This window comes from Trachymyrmex cornetzi, unplaced genomic scaffold (genome assembly GCF_001594075.2).
Source record: "Trachymyrmex cornetzi isolate Tcor2-1 unplaced genomic scaffold, Tcor1.1 scaffold1391, whole genome shotgun sequence".
NCBI lineage: Eukaryota > Metazoa > Arthropoda > Insecta > Hymenoptera > Formicidae > Trachymyrmex > Trachymyrmex cornetzi.
The window spans coordinates 81,340-98,155 of NW_017295973.1; the positions used below are offsets into that span (position 1 = coordinate 81,340).

At 33.4% G+C, this 16,816-nt stretch overlaps 1 protein-coding gene and 1 long non-coding RNA gene across 2 annotated transcripts in view; one reads left to right on the forward strand and one right to left on the reverse strand.

The window, feature by feature from the left end:
* The window catches only part of LOC108771112 (uncharacterized), an 81,892-nt gene extending 65,594 nt beyond the window's left edge, over window positions 1–16,298 (forward strand). Inside the window, exon 3 of the long non-coding RNA XR_001940631.1 lies at window positions 16,240–16,298. This is a non-coding gene — a long non-coding RNA (uncharacterized LOC108771112). The remainder of the gene's footprint in view (window positions 1–16,239) is intronic.
* On the reverse strand, window positions 7,599–14,801 carry LOC108771111 (uncharacterized). The gene is made up of 5 exons (XM_018523016.1): window positions 14,429–14,801; window positions 12,082–12,205; window positions 11,116–11,266; window positions 9,546–9,762; window positions 7,599–8,153 (listed from the first exon to the last, which is right to left on the reverse strand). Exons 1-5 carry the CDS (start codon window positions 14,662–14,664, stop codon window positions 8,027–8,029), a joined length of 855 nt encoding a protein of 284 aa, XP_018378518.1. The 5' UTR covers window positions 14,665–14,801; the 3' UTR covers window positions 7,599–8,026.
* Window positions 16,299–16,816: the final 518 nt, after the last annotated feature.

Below are 16,816 nucleotides of genomic sequence, written 5' to 3' on the forward strand. Positions count from 1 at the left end.
CCGATCAAAATCAATCGGAAATATCTGTTTGTTACTTTTTGAACGGACATTTTTCTCAGTGTGCATTTTTGTTATTTTTAGAAAAAGAAGTTTATTGCAGAATATATTACACTTGGGTATTGTATATATACACTGAAAAAAAAGATTGGTTGCTGCAGCAAATTATATGGTTAAATATGGTATAGCATTTTGAATTGGTTGCAACAGCCAATTTTTGGTTGCTGCAGCCAATTGTTGTTTGTGTTAACCTATCCGCAATGTCAGTATAGAATTTCGATTGGCTAACGCAACCAAAAATTGGGGTTGCTACAGCTAATTAAAAATGCTATGCCATATTTAACCATCTAATTTGCTGCAGCAACCAATCTTTTTTTTCATTTTAGATATTTGCAATTGTAAAATTTTAATAATAAGATATATATATATATATATTATCATTAAAAGATTAAGGCTTGTATTTTTATAAAATCTATCAGTTTCCGAAATCGTACCACCACAAATTTTATTTCATTAAACGATATTAACTGCGATATATAACTGCAATAATTCATAATAGTAAAGCTAATAATTAATATGAATAAAAATATAACAGTTGCAAAAATAAATTCAAGTTAAATAACTTTATTGCATTCGGCAACTTTCTTTTAAAAGAGACATCACGTTGATTTTATAAAGGACCGTAATTATGTTTTCAAAGTATGATAATGCCTCGAAAACGAGGACAAAGTTCCTAAATGTTGAAATTTGAACAAATTTACACGAGTTTGTTCAAATAACTTTTTTCTTCACGGAGCTATTACATTAAGAAATAGACTTTAACAGCTTGCTTTTCTTACATTCTTCTTGATTACAGAACAAACATTCCTAATTAAACACGTTTCCCGTTTTCTTCCCTCCGTGCTACGTCTCTTATTTCTCGATGGGTTTTTGATTTGAGTTAACAGAGCGGTTTCAGTATGTGCGCGCATCAGGCGAGCCTGTCGTAGAGCTCGATATTGATCGAGGAACACCAATGCGCGTGCATTGCGTGTCCTATATTTATTTAATTAGTCGACCGATGGGAAGAAAACGAGAGTTGACGCTGCGGGACATTACAGATAGATTGGTTGGTTACCACCCGTGGAGTCTCTAATTAAACTCGGCGCGAACTACAATGTAATAAAAACACAGGTGCGACTATTCGGTAGACAGCGAGCGTATCGATTATTGTTGCGACGTTGACGCGAAAAATCTGTTCGTTCTTTCTCTCTTTTAATCCCGTTATTTTCGCTTGCAACGTACATGTGTGTAGTATTACGGTTTAATTTAGTCGACGCGAAAATAATCCCCACCATGCTAACTGAATAAATGTGTTTTTACAAGCTTTTCAGATTTGCCTAAAAAATAAACAATTTAGAGTATTATGAATGCACATATCGACAATACATAACGCCGAGATATACGTAAAAAATTAATGTTGTGGCAGTCTATTAGAGGAAATGAAAAATAGATGTGTACCTGAACTAGAACATCTATTTCGAGAAATAAATTTTACGGTATTGGCTTAAAATCGACAATCACCGGTTGATACTACTTTGAAAACTGCAACTGACAATTTCCGCAGTCTCCTGCGGGAGCACGTGCGCGGCCGGGGATCCGCAGAACGACGAGGATCGAAACAGGGTATATAGAACGAGAGAGAAGGGTGGGTTTCGCCGCGGGTAATAAGGGCGGCGGAGGATATAGTTGGTGGAGTAAGGGAAGAGAGGAGAAGGGGAACATCAAGTCAGTTGTAGGTTGAGACCTTTGCATCCATGTATAGCACGCTTCAGAGGGTTATGCGCGGGAGCCTCGTAATAATATAGATGACTCCGATGCGATTAGGAACGCAAGCTTCGAGGAAATGGTCCTTCAGAGGTGCTTACCAGGCGTTCCGCCCCTCTCTCTCTCTCTCTCTCTCTCTCTCTCTCTTCATCTCTCTCGTTCTTGCTTTCTTCCGCCTTCTGGTTGCTTGCAATATTCGAGCTTGCCTGGCAGCAAGCGAGCCCCCTTCGATTCTCCATCGATTCTCGTTCCCTTTCGTCCGCTTGATAGGCGTAGATCGGACAGCCGTCTCTCGCACCATCGAGGGCTGATCCCTCGAGGCCTTTCCTCGAATATCCGTTGCTTAGCACACGTTCCATATACATTTTTAATCGATTCGACACGCTTTCCGTTCCAACGAACGGTGCTGCTTTAACAGTGATTTGGACTCGACCGAGTTTACTGCTTTTCTCTGCCTAAAACGCGCTATCGTTTCATTTTATTTTATTTTTCAGTCGTTGCAATTTTTATTCAGGCCAGGCATGACGTCGGGTTAAATAACTGATGCGCCAGTCGGCCAACATAAAAATTTTAACTTGGCAAATTTAATTGTTCTTCAAACTGACATGTCGAATATTCTCTAATATAATTGTCTGGTAAAAGTTTTGACAATTGCGTGATCGCGCGTCTCTTTATAGTCGCCAAAGGGTAAACGTAATTACACGTTGCGCTTAACTTTCGGAAATTTCTTTGCACGTAAAATTGAAATTTGTGGAAACGGAGACTAAAAAAACCGGTTAACTGTCCGGCGGGCTCTTTAAGCGAAATTAGTCTATGGTTACAGAGTCGAGAGGCGGTGATAATGGCACTTGTTGGTGAGCGAAGTCTGCCCGCTCGGGCTTCGTCCTCTAAAATAAAGTTACGGCCATTAACAAAACTAGGTTTCTCACTTTAACTTGTCCTAAAAATCCACGTTGCATCAAAATTGGAGTCGCTAAATTGGTGGCAGTTGCTATCTCGCGTATTTTCACATTTTACAGGGCAAGGTGCTTCCGCAATTCTTTCTTTTATCCTCGGATTTGTTTTATAACGCGTTTTTAAATAATAAAGTAAATATTTTTATACAACATATGATATTTTTATTTTGTACAATTACAATAAATTATTAGAAAATTTATAATGGATATCTTCAATTAACAAAAATACTTCTATAATAATAGTCATGCATATTTTCTGATATATTATTAAAAGTATTATTTTTATACATATATATTGTATTATACGTAATTAAATTGTTATTAGAAAATTAAAGTGCAGTATTATTAATTTTATTTTATTAATTAAATTTCTGTTACGTGTATATTCTCTAATTATAATATATTCGCACAACTAAATATAGGTATATTACGACCATTATTATGGCTTTTTTTTTTTTTTTTTATAATCCCGCAAATAGCGAATAATGTCGTCCAAGCGACAACGTAACTGCGGTGGCATTTTCTCTCATATGTTTAGGACAAAAAACGTACGATATTTTAAGTTACCTGAGATTTTTTCAGAAGACGCACAATTTATCGCCGGTCTCTCGAGTTTCCTGCCACGGCCATGGATAACCCCCGGTCCTCATCTCGCCCGCCATGGCGGATAACCCGGCTCTGTCCGCGCCACGTTCGCTCTATGGCGGCACTCTCTTTCATACATAGCTGACATTTACCACCTCCCATATCCACCCTCTCTCATATTACGCGTTGAAATAGCCCTCGTCCCCCGAGCGAAGGCGCAGCAGGACGTAATAGCATTCTCGGAGAATTACTTATACCCTCCTGTGACCACCACTCATCGTGGCCAAGTTTCTCTCTTTCTACGCGAGCTCTTTTCCTGATAAAGTCTCACCTTGTTAAAAGCAGCGTCACTCTAACCCCTCTTCGGCGACGAAAATAATCAGAAATAAACGCGCGGCATTTAGTACGGTAATTTTCTCGCCTCTTCCATTCTCGAGGTATTTGCTCGATTATATTTCATAGAAAATAATTCCTATAAGGACTCTACGCGATTGTTTCATATTCAAATGCTGAAAAATAATTCTATAGAGAATTGAGAGAATATTGAATTTAAGTTACGAGAGAAATATTGTTAGAGAGCAATAATACTAACTCAATTTCTTGAATTTAAAAAATAATATTTTTTAACTTCCATGTATGCCGAAATCAAATTTCATGTGCGTAAATCAATTCATTTCTATGATTGAATTGTTCACAATTACTTTTAAAATCTATGTTAGTATATCTTAGTAAATAATAAACTATAAAATTTAAGTCAAATTTAATATACTTTCTTGAGTTAAATTGTTTAATTTTATCGTTTTAGTTAAATTAACGGCATTTTCGAGTAGAAGCAACCTAAGGATATCCTTAATACTCAATTTCTTTACCTCTATATAACTTTATCCAAGAGATATCTTCCACGTTACAATGGAAATATCTCCTGGATAAAGTTATCCACAACTTATCTGGAAGTGAAGAAATTGGGCATAAAAGTAACTCAAATTGGATGTAATTGGACACGAATTAAACAGTGAAGAGAAAAGGAAAAACGATTTTATTTTTTAAAATCTTTTTACATTCATTTAAGCCACTTATGCGCACGAGTAAATTTACCAGTGGACGAGTAATAGAGGAGAGACAAGAAATTTTAAAATAAATGTATTTAAAATAAAGTAATAAGTATATGCGGCATTTTGGTACGAATCGTATTCTTTTAACTCGGGAGGCAATAACGTCGTTACGACTTTCACGCAAGTGGCAAGGCTACATATATCACGATCCGCCATCAAGTACACGTCCTATCCATACGGGTATTACGTAATTGCAGCGGGACGTTTATATAACGGGAATATTGCGGATTATATAACGGATGGCATAATATATATCTTAATAAGCGCATGCAGGCTGTACGTACAAAGTAAATTTCATCGTTATTATTGAATCGCCGCTCTGTAATAAAAAATCCGCGGTGGACGTTTATGCGAATGTGTGTCGGTGATAATTTGCGATTCACTCGAAAGCAGAAGAAGAAAAAACCCTTGTTTTTCCCCCAATTTGTTCCGTCGTTTGCTCAGTTTTCCCTCACGACAAATCCTATTATCCTCTAATTAGTTCTTTTATATAAATTAAACGGTGTAAAGTCTATTATGCCTCATTTATTTATAGTTATTTTCTTAATACAATATTTGTATTTTATACTCTGATTTATCGTATCTCTTTTTTAATATTATTGAAAGATATTAATAAAACCGTTCTTTTATAATGCTTTATATACTGGATGTTAAGATATTATAATATATAATTACAATTTATTTTTTGGCATTGTTTATTTTAAACTGTCTAATATGATGCAACGAAATACAATGACCTTCCTTACAATATTTAACGTTTAGGAGTTGAAAAATTTATGTCGTGATTTAAACATATTATTAATATGTATTTGTTTCGGTACAATTATATTATTATACAATAAGTAAACATAAATAATAATTTTCAAATTATTTACTAAATACTATAAAATCATGAAAACATTATTAGAAAAATAGATTAGCTATACTTAAACGTAAATTATAATTAACTTTTTATTGTTATTAGTAAATCTGTGATCTTCCATATTTATATATATATAAAACAAGGATTATACTTTATATTTTAAATCAATCTTCCTAAAATAGTTTCTTTACAATCGTTTGTACTCGCAACGTAATAATTTATGCGATTAAAGAAAGCTTCTAATACGTACAAGTAATTTTAACAACCATTTAAAAATCTACCAGTGCAATGAAAACGTCATATTTTTTATTCTTTTTGACCAACAAGTTTAACATCGACAATAAACTATTTATTGAAGTTTAAATTTCTATATTGTAATTTATAATTCTCGAAAGTATTTGAATGATGATGCATTAATGAATCAAATGACGTCTGAATGTTTTTGCGAGCTTTATGTATAATATTTGATTACTTTGCTTCGTGAAATCTTGATTATCGGCGCGCACTGGTGAATTAATTTTTAGTACATGATCGACTTACTTAGTGCGTTTTAAAATAATGTTAGTCGCGTGACTGGCGCAAAAGTAGGCGACTGATAGGAACGGTAATTTCATACATACACACACATATATATATATATATATATTGCGGTTGATATCGCGACGTTGACCTTTCCGTCAACAGAAAAATAGGAACCTTCGCTGTATGCGAGGGAGACGGGATTAGAAATCACGTCTACCTGCGAACCGGCACGGTGTATCTTATGGTGCGTGTGCGTGTCGAGAAATGGCTCTATACGAGTCACGAGCGTATAATGCAATTTCCCTTGCACATTACACTTGATCCTCCATCGGTCGTATATGTTGAGAAATATACGGCTGGACTTATGTTTTAACCGGATTTCGTTGGTATAACACAGGAGAATAAGTAATCAAATTAATCTTCTAACGATTGTCTTTTGTTTCCATATTGTAGCTAGAAGAACAGTATTGTTCGACAAAAAATGACCTTTTTTCGAGTATATAGTTTTTTTTAATGTCGAATATAAATCTATTTTCCAAATTGTTCTGTCACGCTATAAATTTGAGAAATTTGCAATTGAAGTTGCAATAAAACTTTGATTGCATATCACATATTGTAGTTATAATGTGACAAAATATGTGACAGTAGCTCTTTTTTGCAATTTCAACTGCAAATTTTTTACGCATTTATTAAATTCGTCACAAAAATTCGATATTACATAGATAATAGATATATATTTGAAAGAAAAATTTGTCATAAATTCGACACTATTAGATAATAGGTACGTATTTGAAAGAAAAATTCGTCATAAATCCGACATTATTAAATAATATATATTTCAAAGAAAAATTCATCATAAATCCGGCATTATTAAACAATAGATATATATTGGGAAGAATAATTTCTCTTAAACGTTACTTTATTTCGAGTGATAGACCAGAAAAATGTGATTTCTCTTGAATAAAATAAATTATTTGCATATGCACGCGATAATTTAATCATCTGCGTTCACGCTGTCGCTATAGCTGTACATATAAAGTCTCAGAAAACTCAGCTACACAGGGAAATAAAATTTTTCAATACTTATCAGTAGAGGCATTGATGTGCTCCAGTACGTTGAGCATCCTTCCTCAATCGAGTCATGTTGTGTTATGATAAGTCGGAGCTACATGTGTCGATGTGATGCATTAAAACAACTACGCACATACCAATGTTTTATGTGGGTTGGCGTGAATGATATAAACAATATCCTTCCCACGAATAACAGAAAGATAGTGCGACACACGCTGACGTGTATTATGTGCTCAATGCTCAACTAGCCAACGCGATGCATCGTATCACTTTGGAAGGACGACTCATCGTGCAATCTCACGAATTTCCACTCCTCACTTTTACCAGTGAATTAACATTTTTATTATCAATATACCGTTCAATCGTACTTATATTAAGGAAAATATAAATCTAGTCTTTGTGTATAACATGTCGCTCCCTTACTTCAAAAATGATACACACAATTAAAAAAATTTTTTTAATTAAATTTTCCAAGGGATAAGAGGAACAACTATTTTTCAATTTGACAGAAAATTATTAACTAATTGTAAACAAATAATCAACAAAAGGAATATGTTCTTAATATGATTAAATATAATTTTTCTATTTTATTAGTTAAATTAATTCAATTTTTATGATTAACAAGGTAATGTTTATCGAACTCATTCATGATGATAGTTCGAAAATCATTTTTTTAATTATGTTGTTTTTGAAATAAGGAAGATATATCTATATGCTCTCTGTATACATTATAAGATAACAGAGTCATCCTGTCTGAAAAAAGAAAAATAGTACACGTATCTCTACGTTAAGTCCTTCCGTAGATTTCAAATTTTTATTTAACTGTTCATTTAATTCAAACATATGTCATCATCCTATATTTCGCTTATGCGTTATCTCGTATACATACGGTAAACCTCGTTCTTTCATATGTCGCGATCGATGGAGCGTTAGAATCGCGTTGAAATCGTCAAAGCGGATCCTCGTGTCCGAATTTCGATCGAGGTAGTCTGCATTAGTATTGTCGTCGGGTCGTAACGTCGTCCTCGCGGTGGCGTCCTCCCTCGATTCGTCGCCGTTATCGATCGCGGCGGTGACGGCGGCCGAAGAATTCGGGGTGCCGGACGAGGGACGTGTCAGTTTCTTTGCGGTTTTATTACACGGCTCGCCGGAGGTGGCAATTTGTTGAAGCCCGCGTTGTCAAAGACCGGAAGTAGGTCCCTCACTCTTTGTCCCGTGCCGATCGACGCCAGCTCGATCCATCTGTAATGGCGAAACATGTGAAAGGGGTCTCTTCTCCTGTCCTCTTTTTTTTCTGAAAAGAGTCGTTTCCCCCTAATGCCTGCAAACCTTTTGTATTTTATTGGCAATGTTCCATTAAAGATATTACGACGAAGTAAAAGAGCGAATCGCGTAATGGCGCTATCATTATTTTTTCTTTTTTCTTTTTTTAAGTAGAGATTACAGTTTAAGCCAACAGCAATTATTACGCTTTTTTAAAATTCGAATTCTCAACGTTTTATAATATTGGTAAATAGATCTTTTTCGTTAAGAAAATCACAGCCATATTGAACTAAAACCTACATGAAAAGAACGATTTTAAAAAAGCTAAAGTATCTGAAAATTTAATTACACAGATCTGAAAATAATTTTGTTAGATTGCAATGTTATATTCATAACGTTAAACTATACTCAATTTGAGTTTTTTTATTCATTTCTAGGTTACTCCTATTCGTTAATTTAACTAAAATAGTGGAGTTAAACAATTTAACTCAAGGAAATGTATTAAATTTGACTCAAATTTAGTTTATTATTTATTAAATGCATATATTAATACGGATTTATTTACTTTGAAACTAACCACAGAAATGGATTTACATTTTGACACACATAGAAGTTCAATAACAAATTATTATTTAACTCAAGAAAATGTATTAAATTTGACTCAAATTTAATTTATTATTTACTAACTGCATATATTAATACGGATATTATTTACTTTGACACTAACCACAGAAATGGATTGATTAACGTTTTGACACATGGAATGGAATTTAAATAACAAAATGTTACATAATTCAAGGAATTGCGTTACCATTGCTCCTTTGATATCAAAATAATTATGTAGCACGCCTAAACTAATTGCTAAAATGTCAAAACTTGTTGCAGTGTTCCTCATTATATTCGAGTGTCCCATATAATAATTTTTATAATCCAACGCAATTATTTTCAGATCTAAATTTTTTAGATACTTTATTTTTGTCTAGTTAAATTGTTAGATACTTTAGCAAAATCGTTCTTTCCGTGTAGATAATTCGAACAAATGAAAAATATCGATTACATTTAATAGCTTGCTCATCTGATATAAAAGGCCGTTTCGCGTAAAGTCATTTTTGACACATTATACGAGTGAATTAATAACAGCGGTCCTGTATTATTCGGAAATAACGGACGTTTAAACAACCGCGATTATAAACCGAATTGTTGAGTGCAGTTTCGACGCAACGATAGTTAATAAATATTGGATAATAAATATCAGCTGGGACGATATCGCGTGCGTAATTTTTAACACGGCTACGCGAATTTGTCGTTCAATGAATCACGCGCGGCTCGCGTCGCACGAAGCAAGCATGCACGAACGAATTCACTTCCCACCTGTTGTTTTTGTATTTTGCGAGGGGTTGAGCGGCTGGATGGGGCGTTTCGGTGGGGAAATATGTGGCCCCATAAAAATCCAAACCACGGCTCAGCAGCATCGAGGTCTCCTCCACGCTGGCCAGGGTAACCCTTATAACGGGTGGCCCCGTATAAATCGTCGCCGGCTCGTTCAGATTCTGCGCGTCGCTCTTTAGCTTGTCATTGATGGCCTTCACTGATTTATTTAACACACGATTTTATTGCATGCGTTGCAGAAAGGCAGAAAGCTCTATGCATCAAGCGCCACGGAAAGTAATAGCGCTTTTAAATACGTGCGCGTACAAAATGTGAATATACGTGAAATATAAAGTCAATTCCAAAATATATTGTTAATATTATGCAAAATGTAGAGAGACGTACAGTGACTGCCAAAAATTTCCAAATAAAAAGAATGATTTTTCTGAAATATTTTAAAATTTAGATAGATACAACTTTAAAAATAATATTGTTTTACTATCGAAATAATTAAGTAGGAAATTTAAGCATAATGAGCAATGTTATAAAAAGATTTGACACTTTAACAACTAGCTTGAGTATCCTACATAATTATTTGAATGGTTCAACAAAATTATTTTCAGATCTATAACAAGCGAAACTGTATTAAATGTGAATAATGGTAATAGAAAGGTCAATTTATGAGCATATAATTAGATCAAAAATATAAAATGGCTTATTAGAATGTGTCATTCAATTAGTTAAAATATAATATATAGGAAATGTTTCGACTTTACTTAGTTTTCTTCAGTCTATTAAAATGATAAATAAAAGATAACCTTCATATTTAAATGATATCCTCAACGGACAACAGACATATAAAATAATTCTTAATTATAACGTACTGAAAGCCACATTTTAACACAAATTAATGATGATTATCAAATCGATGTTACGATGACATTCTTTGTTAATATGCAACGGAGATCCAATTAAAAAACTGTTTTCCCATTCGAAGGCGAAAAAGCAGAATCCGAAATAAATTGTATGAAGTCAATCGATAGTGGATAAAACTTTAAATATTTTAACAAAATTATTCTTTTCGGCCAAATGAGAAATTTTTGTATTGCTTAGATAAAGAATCTTTACAAATAAAAATCTGTACGAGCACTTGATATATTCCAGTATTTAAAATATCTCTGTATTCTTAAGTTGTTTATAACAAAAATTATTAATTTATAATATATACATACCAAAAAATAGATTGACAAAAATGATCGTAAAATTATTTGTAGGTTGTAAACTTTTGGCAGTCACTGTAATTGCTCGGCACATTGAATAATATAGATATATGGAACGGTTTTCCGGGAAATTAAATTTTTTATCGAGACTGCGTTCTAAATATATGTATATATGTATATGTAAAATTTATATAATATACATATAAATACATATAGGCGGAAAGATTTTTGAGATCGCAAAAGGGGAAGCAGTATCCATCACGTTATGCGTGTAGGGTATCTGAAGCTTCCCCCTGGAAAGAGCGACGGTATGAGAAATATGGAGAAGAAGCATTTGCATTTTCGTGACTCACAAACAGTTCCCGTATTCAGGGGTAGCCTGGTTACTTCGACGATAGATCGATATTTGTAGAGAGCGTGTCTAATATCGTCCTCCGGCAGCTCTTCAGGCACATCTAGAACGTAGACCGTGAAGATTTTCGCCGGTCTACATGGTATAGCAACCTATATGTTACGAATTATAATGCGTATCATTCCAGGAAAAAATATCCAAAAGCTATTACAAAAGCTGCGAAGAAAATTACATTGAGAGAAAAATGTTTGGCATTTGTGATTATAATTGCTGGCAAAACAATTATGATTAGTAGCTCTATTTTTATAGTAATTGTAGTTATTATTTTATAATGTTAATAATAATAATTTATTTGTAATTTTATTTACTCAAAAAATATATACTTGATACCGAAAGTGACTATAATTTATAACAATAATAATAATAAAAATGAGGCTCCTAACTATAATTATTTTATCATGCAAATATCACGAATAGTTATAGTGCCACTTTTTTCAGTGTATATTTTAGAAAATAAGCAAAAGGAATTGCTTTCAAGAATAAAGCAAATATTTAGCAATTTCTGCAATCAGCTTTAAGTTAAAATAATCAAATTTAATATTAAATTTGCTTTTGCACATTTTTATTAAAATATTTTCGTTGTTGAGCATCTTTTGTACTTTGTTGTATATTTAGAATATGCGTCCGTGTCGTGGGAGTGCAGAATCCATGCAGATCCCGAGATTAGCTACAGAAGCGCTATAAGGTATTTCTCTGTGTCAGGTGCTTTGGCTTTAGTGAGGTTTCCCGTGTAATCGTGCAACATAATGCAACACCCCCGGATATAAAGTTAAAAACGCTAATACACGTTAAATTATCTGTGACAAAATTACTTTGCCAGCCATTATTTATTGGCAAAATGAAATATTTCCACAAAAGATTCTATAAATGCAGAATTAATTAAGCTGCGAAAATATGGAATATCTACCTTTTTATAGAAACGAGCGCCCGTCACTTTGTGGAAGCCTTTTTTATACACCGCCTGAAAGTCGTCGATGTTGCTGAACTTGAAGAGAATGCCGGTGGCAGTCTTTGTCAAAGAAAATGCACCTCTAGATCGCATAATAGAAAGTCGTTTTGATTATGATATAAATAATAAAAGAAACGTTTTAACTTGGAAGTCTATAACAATCTTCCATTTACATAATAGAATAATATCGCAGTTAGTTCTCCGTCTGTAATCATATTGTTATTCCCTCCGTTTGCAATGTAGATCTTTTTTGTCTAGCGCAAATTGTTTTACCATTTTGGACTTTAAAAAATTAAGTTTATTTTTCAACGTCTCTCTCTATTACATCACTAAATAGTTTTTAACTTAAATATTAAAACCTTTATTTAATAAAAATTAAAATTTGAATAAAAATGAGAATTCAATTTAAGAATGAAATTTTTTTTGTGCCAAAAGAAGACTTTAGATTGATACACGAAGGTTAGTTCGTTTTGATGCTAAGTGCGAATGAATTTCTATCACTGTCATGCATATGAACTCACTGTCGATGCGCAAAAACGTTCACAGATAGCACCATACAGACGTAGTTGGCTTAGTGGATTTGTTGTCCGACCTGTTACTGTCTTTACTACTTCACACGAAGCGCCAGCTGACTTAACTCTACTTTTAGATCCGAATTGGACACGAAGTACTTTAGGACCTCTTGCGGATTAAACTAAGTGAAGGCCAAAGTAATCTTAGCGCGATGCACAGTCGATACGAATGCCACAGATAAGTTAGAATAAAAATGTTACGTAAATCGATCTTTGTGTATAAATATCTTGACGTTGCACAAAAATTTTATAACTTATTTTTAACAAAATATAAAAAAATTATACAAAATAGTTGATTTTTGTAAATATAATTATTCATTTTTATAAATTTTTCTATTTCTACATTTTATACTATATAAAAAATGTAATTTGCATTGTTTTAATAATTGTTCATTCATTTCTGAAAAATACGAAGGAAGTTACAGTAATATTAGCTAATGCTAAATATTCTTGAAATATTCATAAAATATTAATAAAATCTCAAAATAACATTCTATAGTATTCTAGAATGTCCTGAAATATTTACAGAATGTAAGAGCAACACTTAAATAATCGTTAAATATTCTATTTATACATTATTATACATTTGGAGAATGTTCCCCATGCATATTCCGTAAATTTATAATTTTCCTAGAAATTCCAGATTCAGAGATCTGAATTAACTTGTAAACCAAACTGTACTGTCAAAAACACATTTCATTTGTTTTTATCTTGGAACTCAATTTTAAGGGTTCACCATAGGTAAAATGTTGCGCTCTTTTTATTCTTTCCCAGTGATTCTTATTTACGAGTTAATATATCGCCACCACAACCCTCTGTCGGCGGATGTGAACTGCTTGCGGGTGAATAATTTTCGTGATATATACAAGAAGTGTTCATATAATATTCGGAACATTTCATTAACATTTGAACATTCTATGAAAATTTTTTTGCTGTTCCGGAATATACAATATGTTGAGAATACAATTCAACTCTTCATGAATAATTGGCATTAGCTGGTTTCTTATAATGAAATAGAATCATTTATAGTGGCTCCCAAAAGGTTTCCAATGAATAATTTTATTACATTATTTCAATAAAAATTTTTATGAATAAAAATTTAATACACAAGTACTTAATATATTCAAGTGCTTAAAATATTATGCTTTTAAATTGATTATAACAAGAATTTTATTAACTGAATTATAATAAAGTGAAAAACAGATTGACAAAGATTATTATCATAAAATTATATGTTAATCGGAAATTTTGGGAAGCCACTGTAGTGTTTACTATATCTTAATGAATCAATCTAAAGAATTATTAAATATAAAATATAAATGAAATTTATATCAATGAGAGTAAATCAAATAAGAAAAAGATTTCTATTTTTAGTCAAATCGGATCTTGATGTTTGAGAATATTTACACGCAAATATATTTTCCAGTCTTCTAAAGAATTATTATCAAGAATGTAGTCAAATTACTCTTTTTTTTAAATATACAATTTTTAAATCTTACGATACAAACGCGTGTATCTTTTTTCCCGATAACAATACACTTGTCGAGCACAATCGGTGAGTGCAAGACGGACGATAAAGCAACTAAGAGAAAACCGACGGTACTTGGACACTCGTTCGTCATAGTTATCGGGGTGCGATGTCCGGTTTAACGTCTCTTTTATTGAACGACCTGAGATCCTGGAAATAAACCTCGTCCCAGCGACGAAGTAGCCTGCCAAAGTGATGCGCTCACCGGAAGTTCATCTTCTCGCAGATGGTGGCGGCCTTCTCCATACTCAGTTCGTGGCTAGGGGTGAGCAGGAAAGCACCCTTAGTGAGGAAGTCGTTCTCACTGACCTCCGAGTCAGTGTCGCCGTGGTCTTGCCAGTCGGCAGAGCTCTCTTGATTCAGACGCAACATCGAGCTGCTCTTGGACGTGGACATGTCTTTCTCGCACTGCGTACTGCCGCCCTGTTCCGGTTGCGACATCTTTTATAGCGTTGCCAGCGAACCGAGAACGGGTGATCTCACGTGTCGCCGTTCAAAAGGGAACGGCCGTATATGATTTTACACGTACGTAACGCGTTACGCGAGATCGATCACTCCGAGAGTATGTCAGCACCGGACATACGTCGTGCTGTACTGCTTCGTATCACGTTCTATCACGGTCCTTTTATATGCGTCTCCGCGATGGACAGATAGATTGGGCGAGCTAGATCGACGAAGATCGGAAGATTGCATGACAAAAAGTGCCCCTGAACGCGGCTCGATGCGGCCAGTTAAATCCCTGATTGTTATTGATGCGTATATGCGCGAGAGAAGGATCGACTGCGAAGGTCCGATGGCTAGTTCAATTGTGAGTACAAATAAGCGTGTAGGAGGAAACGCTAGCACTTGGATATGGATTATTACTCACGCTAATGATTCCAATAGATCGGGATGCTCGAAATATCGTCGAAAATAGAGACGCATGGCGTCAATCTGTCTTATAAATGTCAGGCGTCATATTTATCCTGCTTATAACCTTTTAGTATACCTTTTACTTTCAATAGGATACTAATCTAAAACAACGAGCGTGAGGTGCTCTTTTCCAAATCAATTGTATGTCTTTTAACCATTTTCCACGGATAGAAAATGTCGTATCAAAAGGAAGAAAGAGGGGATGATTGGGAATTTAATAAAATTTCCAATTTGGTTTATATTGAAATATACAGTGACTGCCAAAAGTTTCCGGCTGATGAGAAATTTTTATTGTATTGTTTATAAAGAATCTTTACAAATAAATATTTAATATACAAGTGTTTAATATATTTTATTTAAAATATCTTGTCTTTAAGATGTGTGTCAAACAAAAATTTTATTAACTTATAATATATAATATAAACTAAAAAACAGATTTACAAAATTATTATAAAATTGTATTTTGACTGAAAATTGTTGGCAACCACTATAAATCCTGAAACGCTACTCCTTATGTTTTCCTTACATATTCTTTACATTAACATTATTAGGTGAAAAGATAGCAGTCACACAAATTGTTAATTTTCTTCTACATTCATGATATATATAGATCTGTACAGGTCTATTCTAATCACAGGCAATAATTACTGAACGCTCACTAAACCATTGTGTTCGCTGAACGCGATCAATTTGGATTCGCATGCATAAATATTGAAATGTATTATTACGTTCTGAAACACACCGTGAAAAGCTCATTTGAATTTAATTCGTCTTCTACTTTCGGCAACTATATATTCGTGAGAACAACCGAGTATAGAGCTATACTGATTTATCACATATCTATGCCTAATCGGTAGATTTAGATCGCTTAAAAAAAGATATTTAAAAATAAAAACTTAGTATTAAAAGAATTTTAGTGAAAATTATTGTTCTTTTTTTAATTAGCCTTACTTTTATTAATATTTTTAATATATTCTGTGTAGAAAATATTTTGAAGCGACTGAATCATTACTAAATATATGATTCTATTAAAGTATGTTTATTATTGTAACATATACAATTGGTTTTCTTATGATTCTATTGTACTAATTTCTTTGTTGGCAGATTTCGCAGATCAACATCAAAGTCGATCAAAATCAGACTGTTACACCATCGATAAAAAGGTAAGGACAATAAATTATTATCTGAAGACACGGTTAGTGTCTCTGCGCTAAGACATGGCACGAGACACTGCCGTGCTCCTTTAGATTTAGCAGTGTAAGATAGAAAATTACACACTGCCCTCACAGAAATCTAATATTGGTTATCGGCTAATTTAATACTGAAAGACAGTAATTAATTACTTATTTTGAGTCAAGAACAATATAACAGTGCTTTCAATACTCGAAGTAAATAATTAATTATATAAATAAAAGAGCAAATAATTAATTAATTACTGTCTTTCAGTATTAAATATTGGCCAGAGTATTAGATTTTTATAAAATATTGGGAGTACAAATTAGTTAGTCGGTCCGTTTTCCAAAAGATGGCTCCGGCTGTTATGAATGGTTCATAGTGACAGCTGATTTTGGCGGTTTCAGAGAGGTTAGACATCTGCTAATAATATTCAGTTTATATCGCTTTGAGTTTCATACAAAAACCTTGATTTTCACTATGTTTGAAATGTCGAATTTTGTGTTAA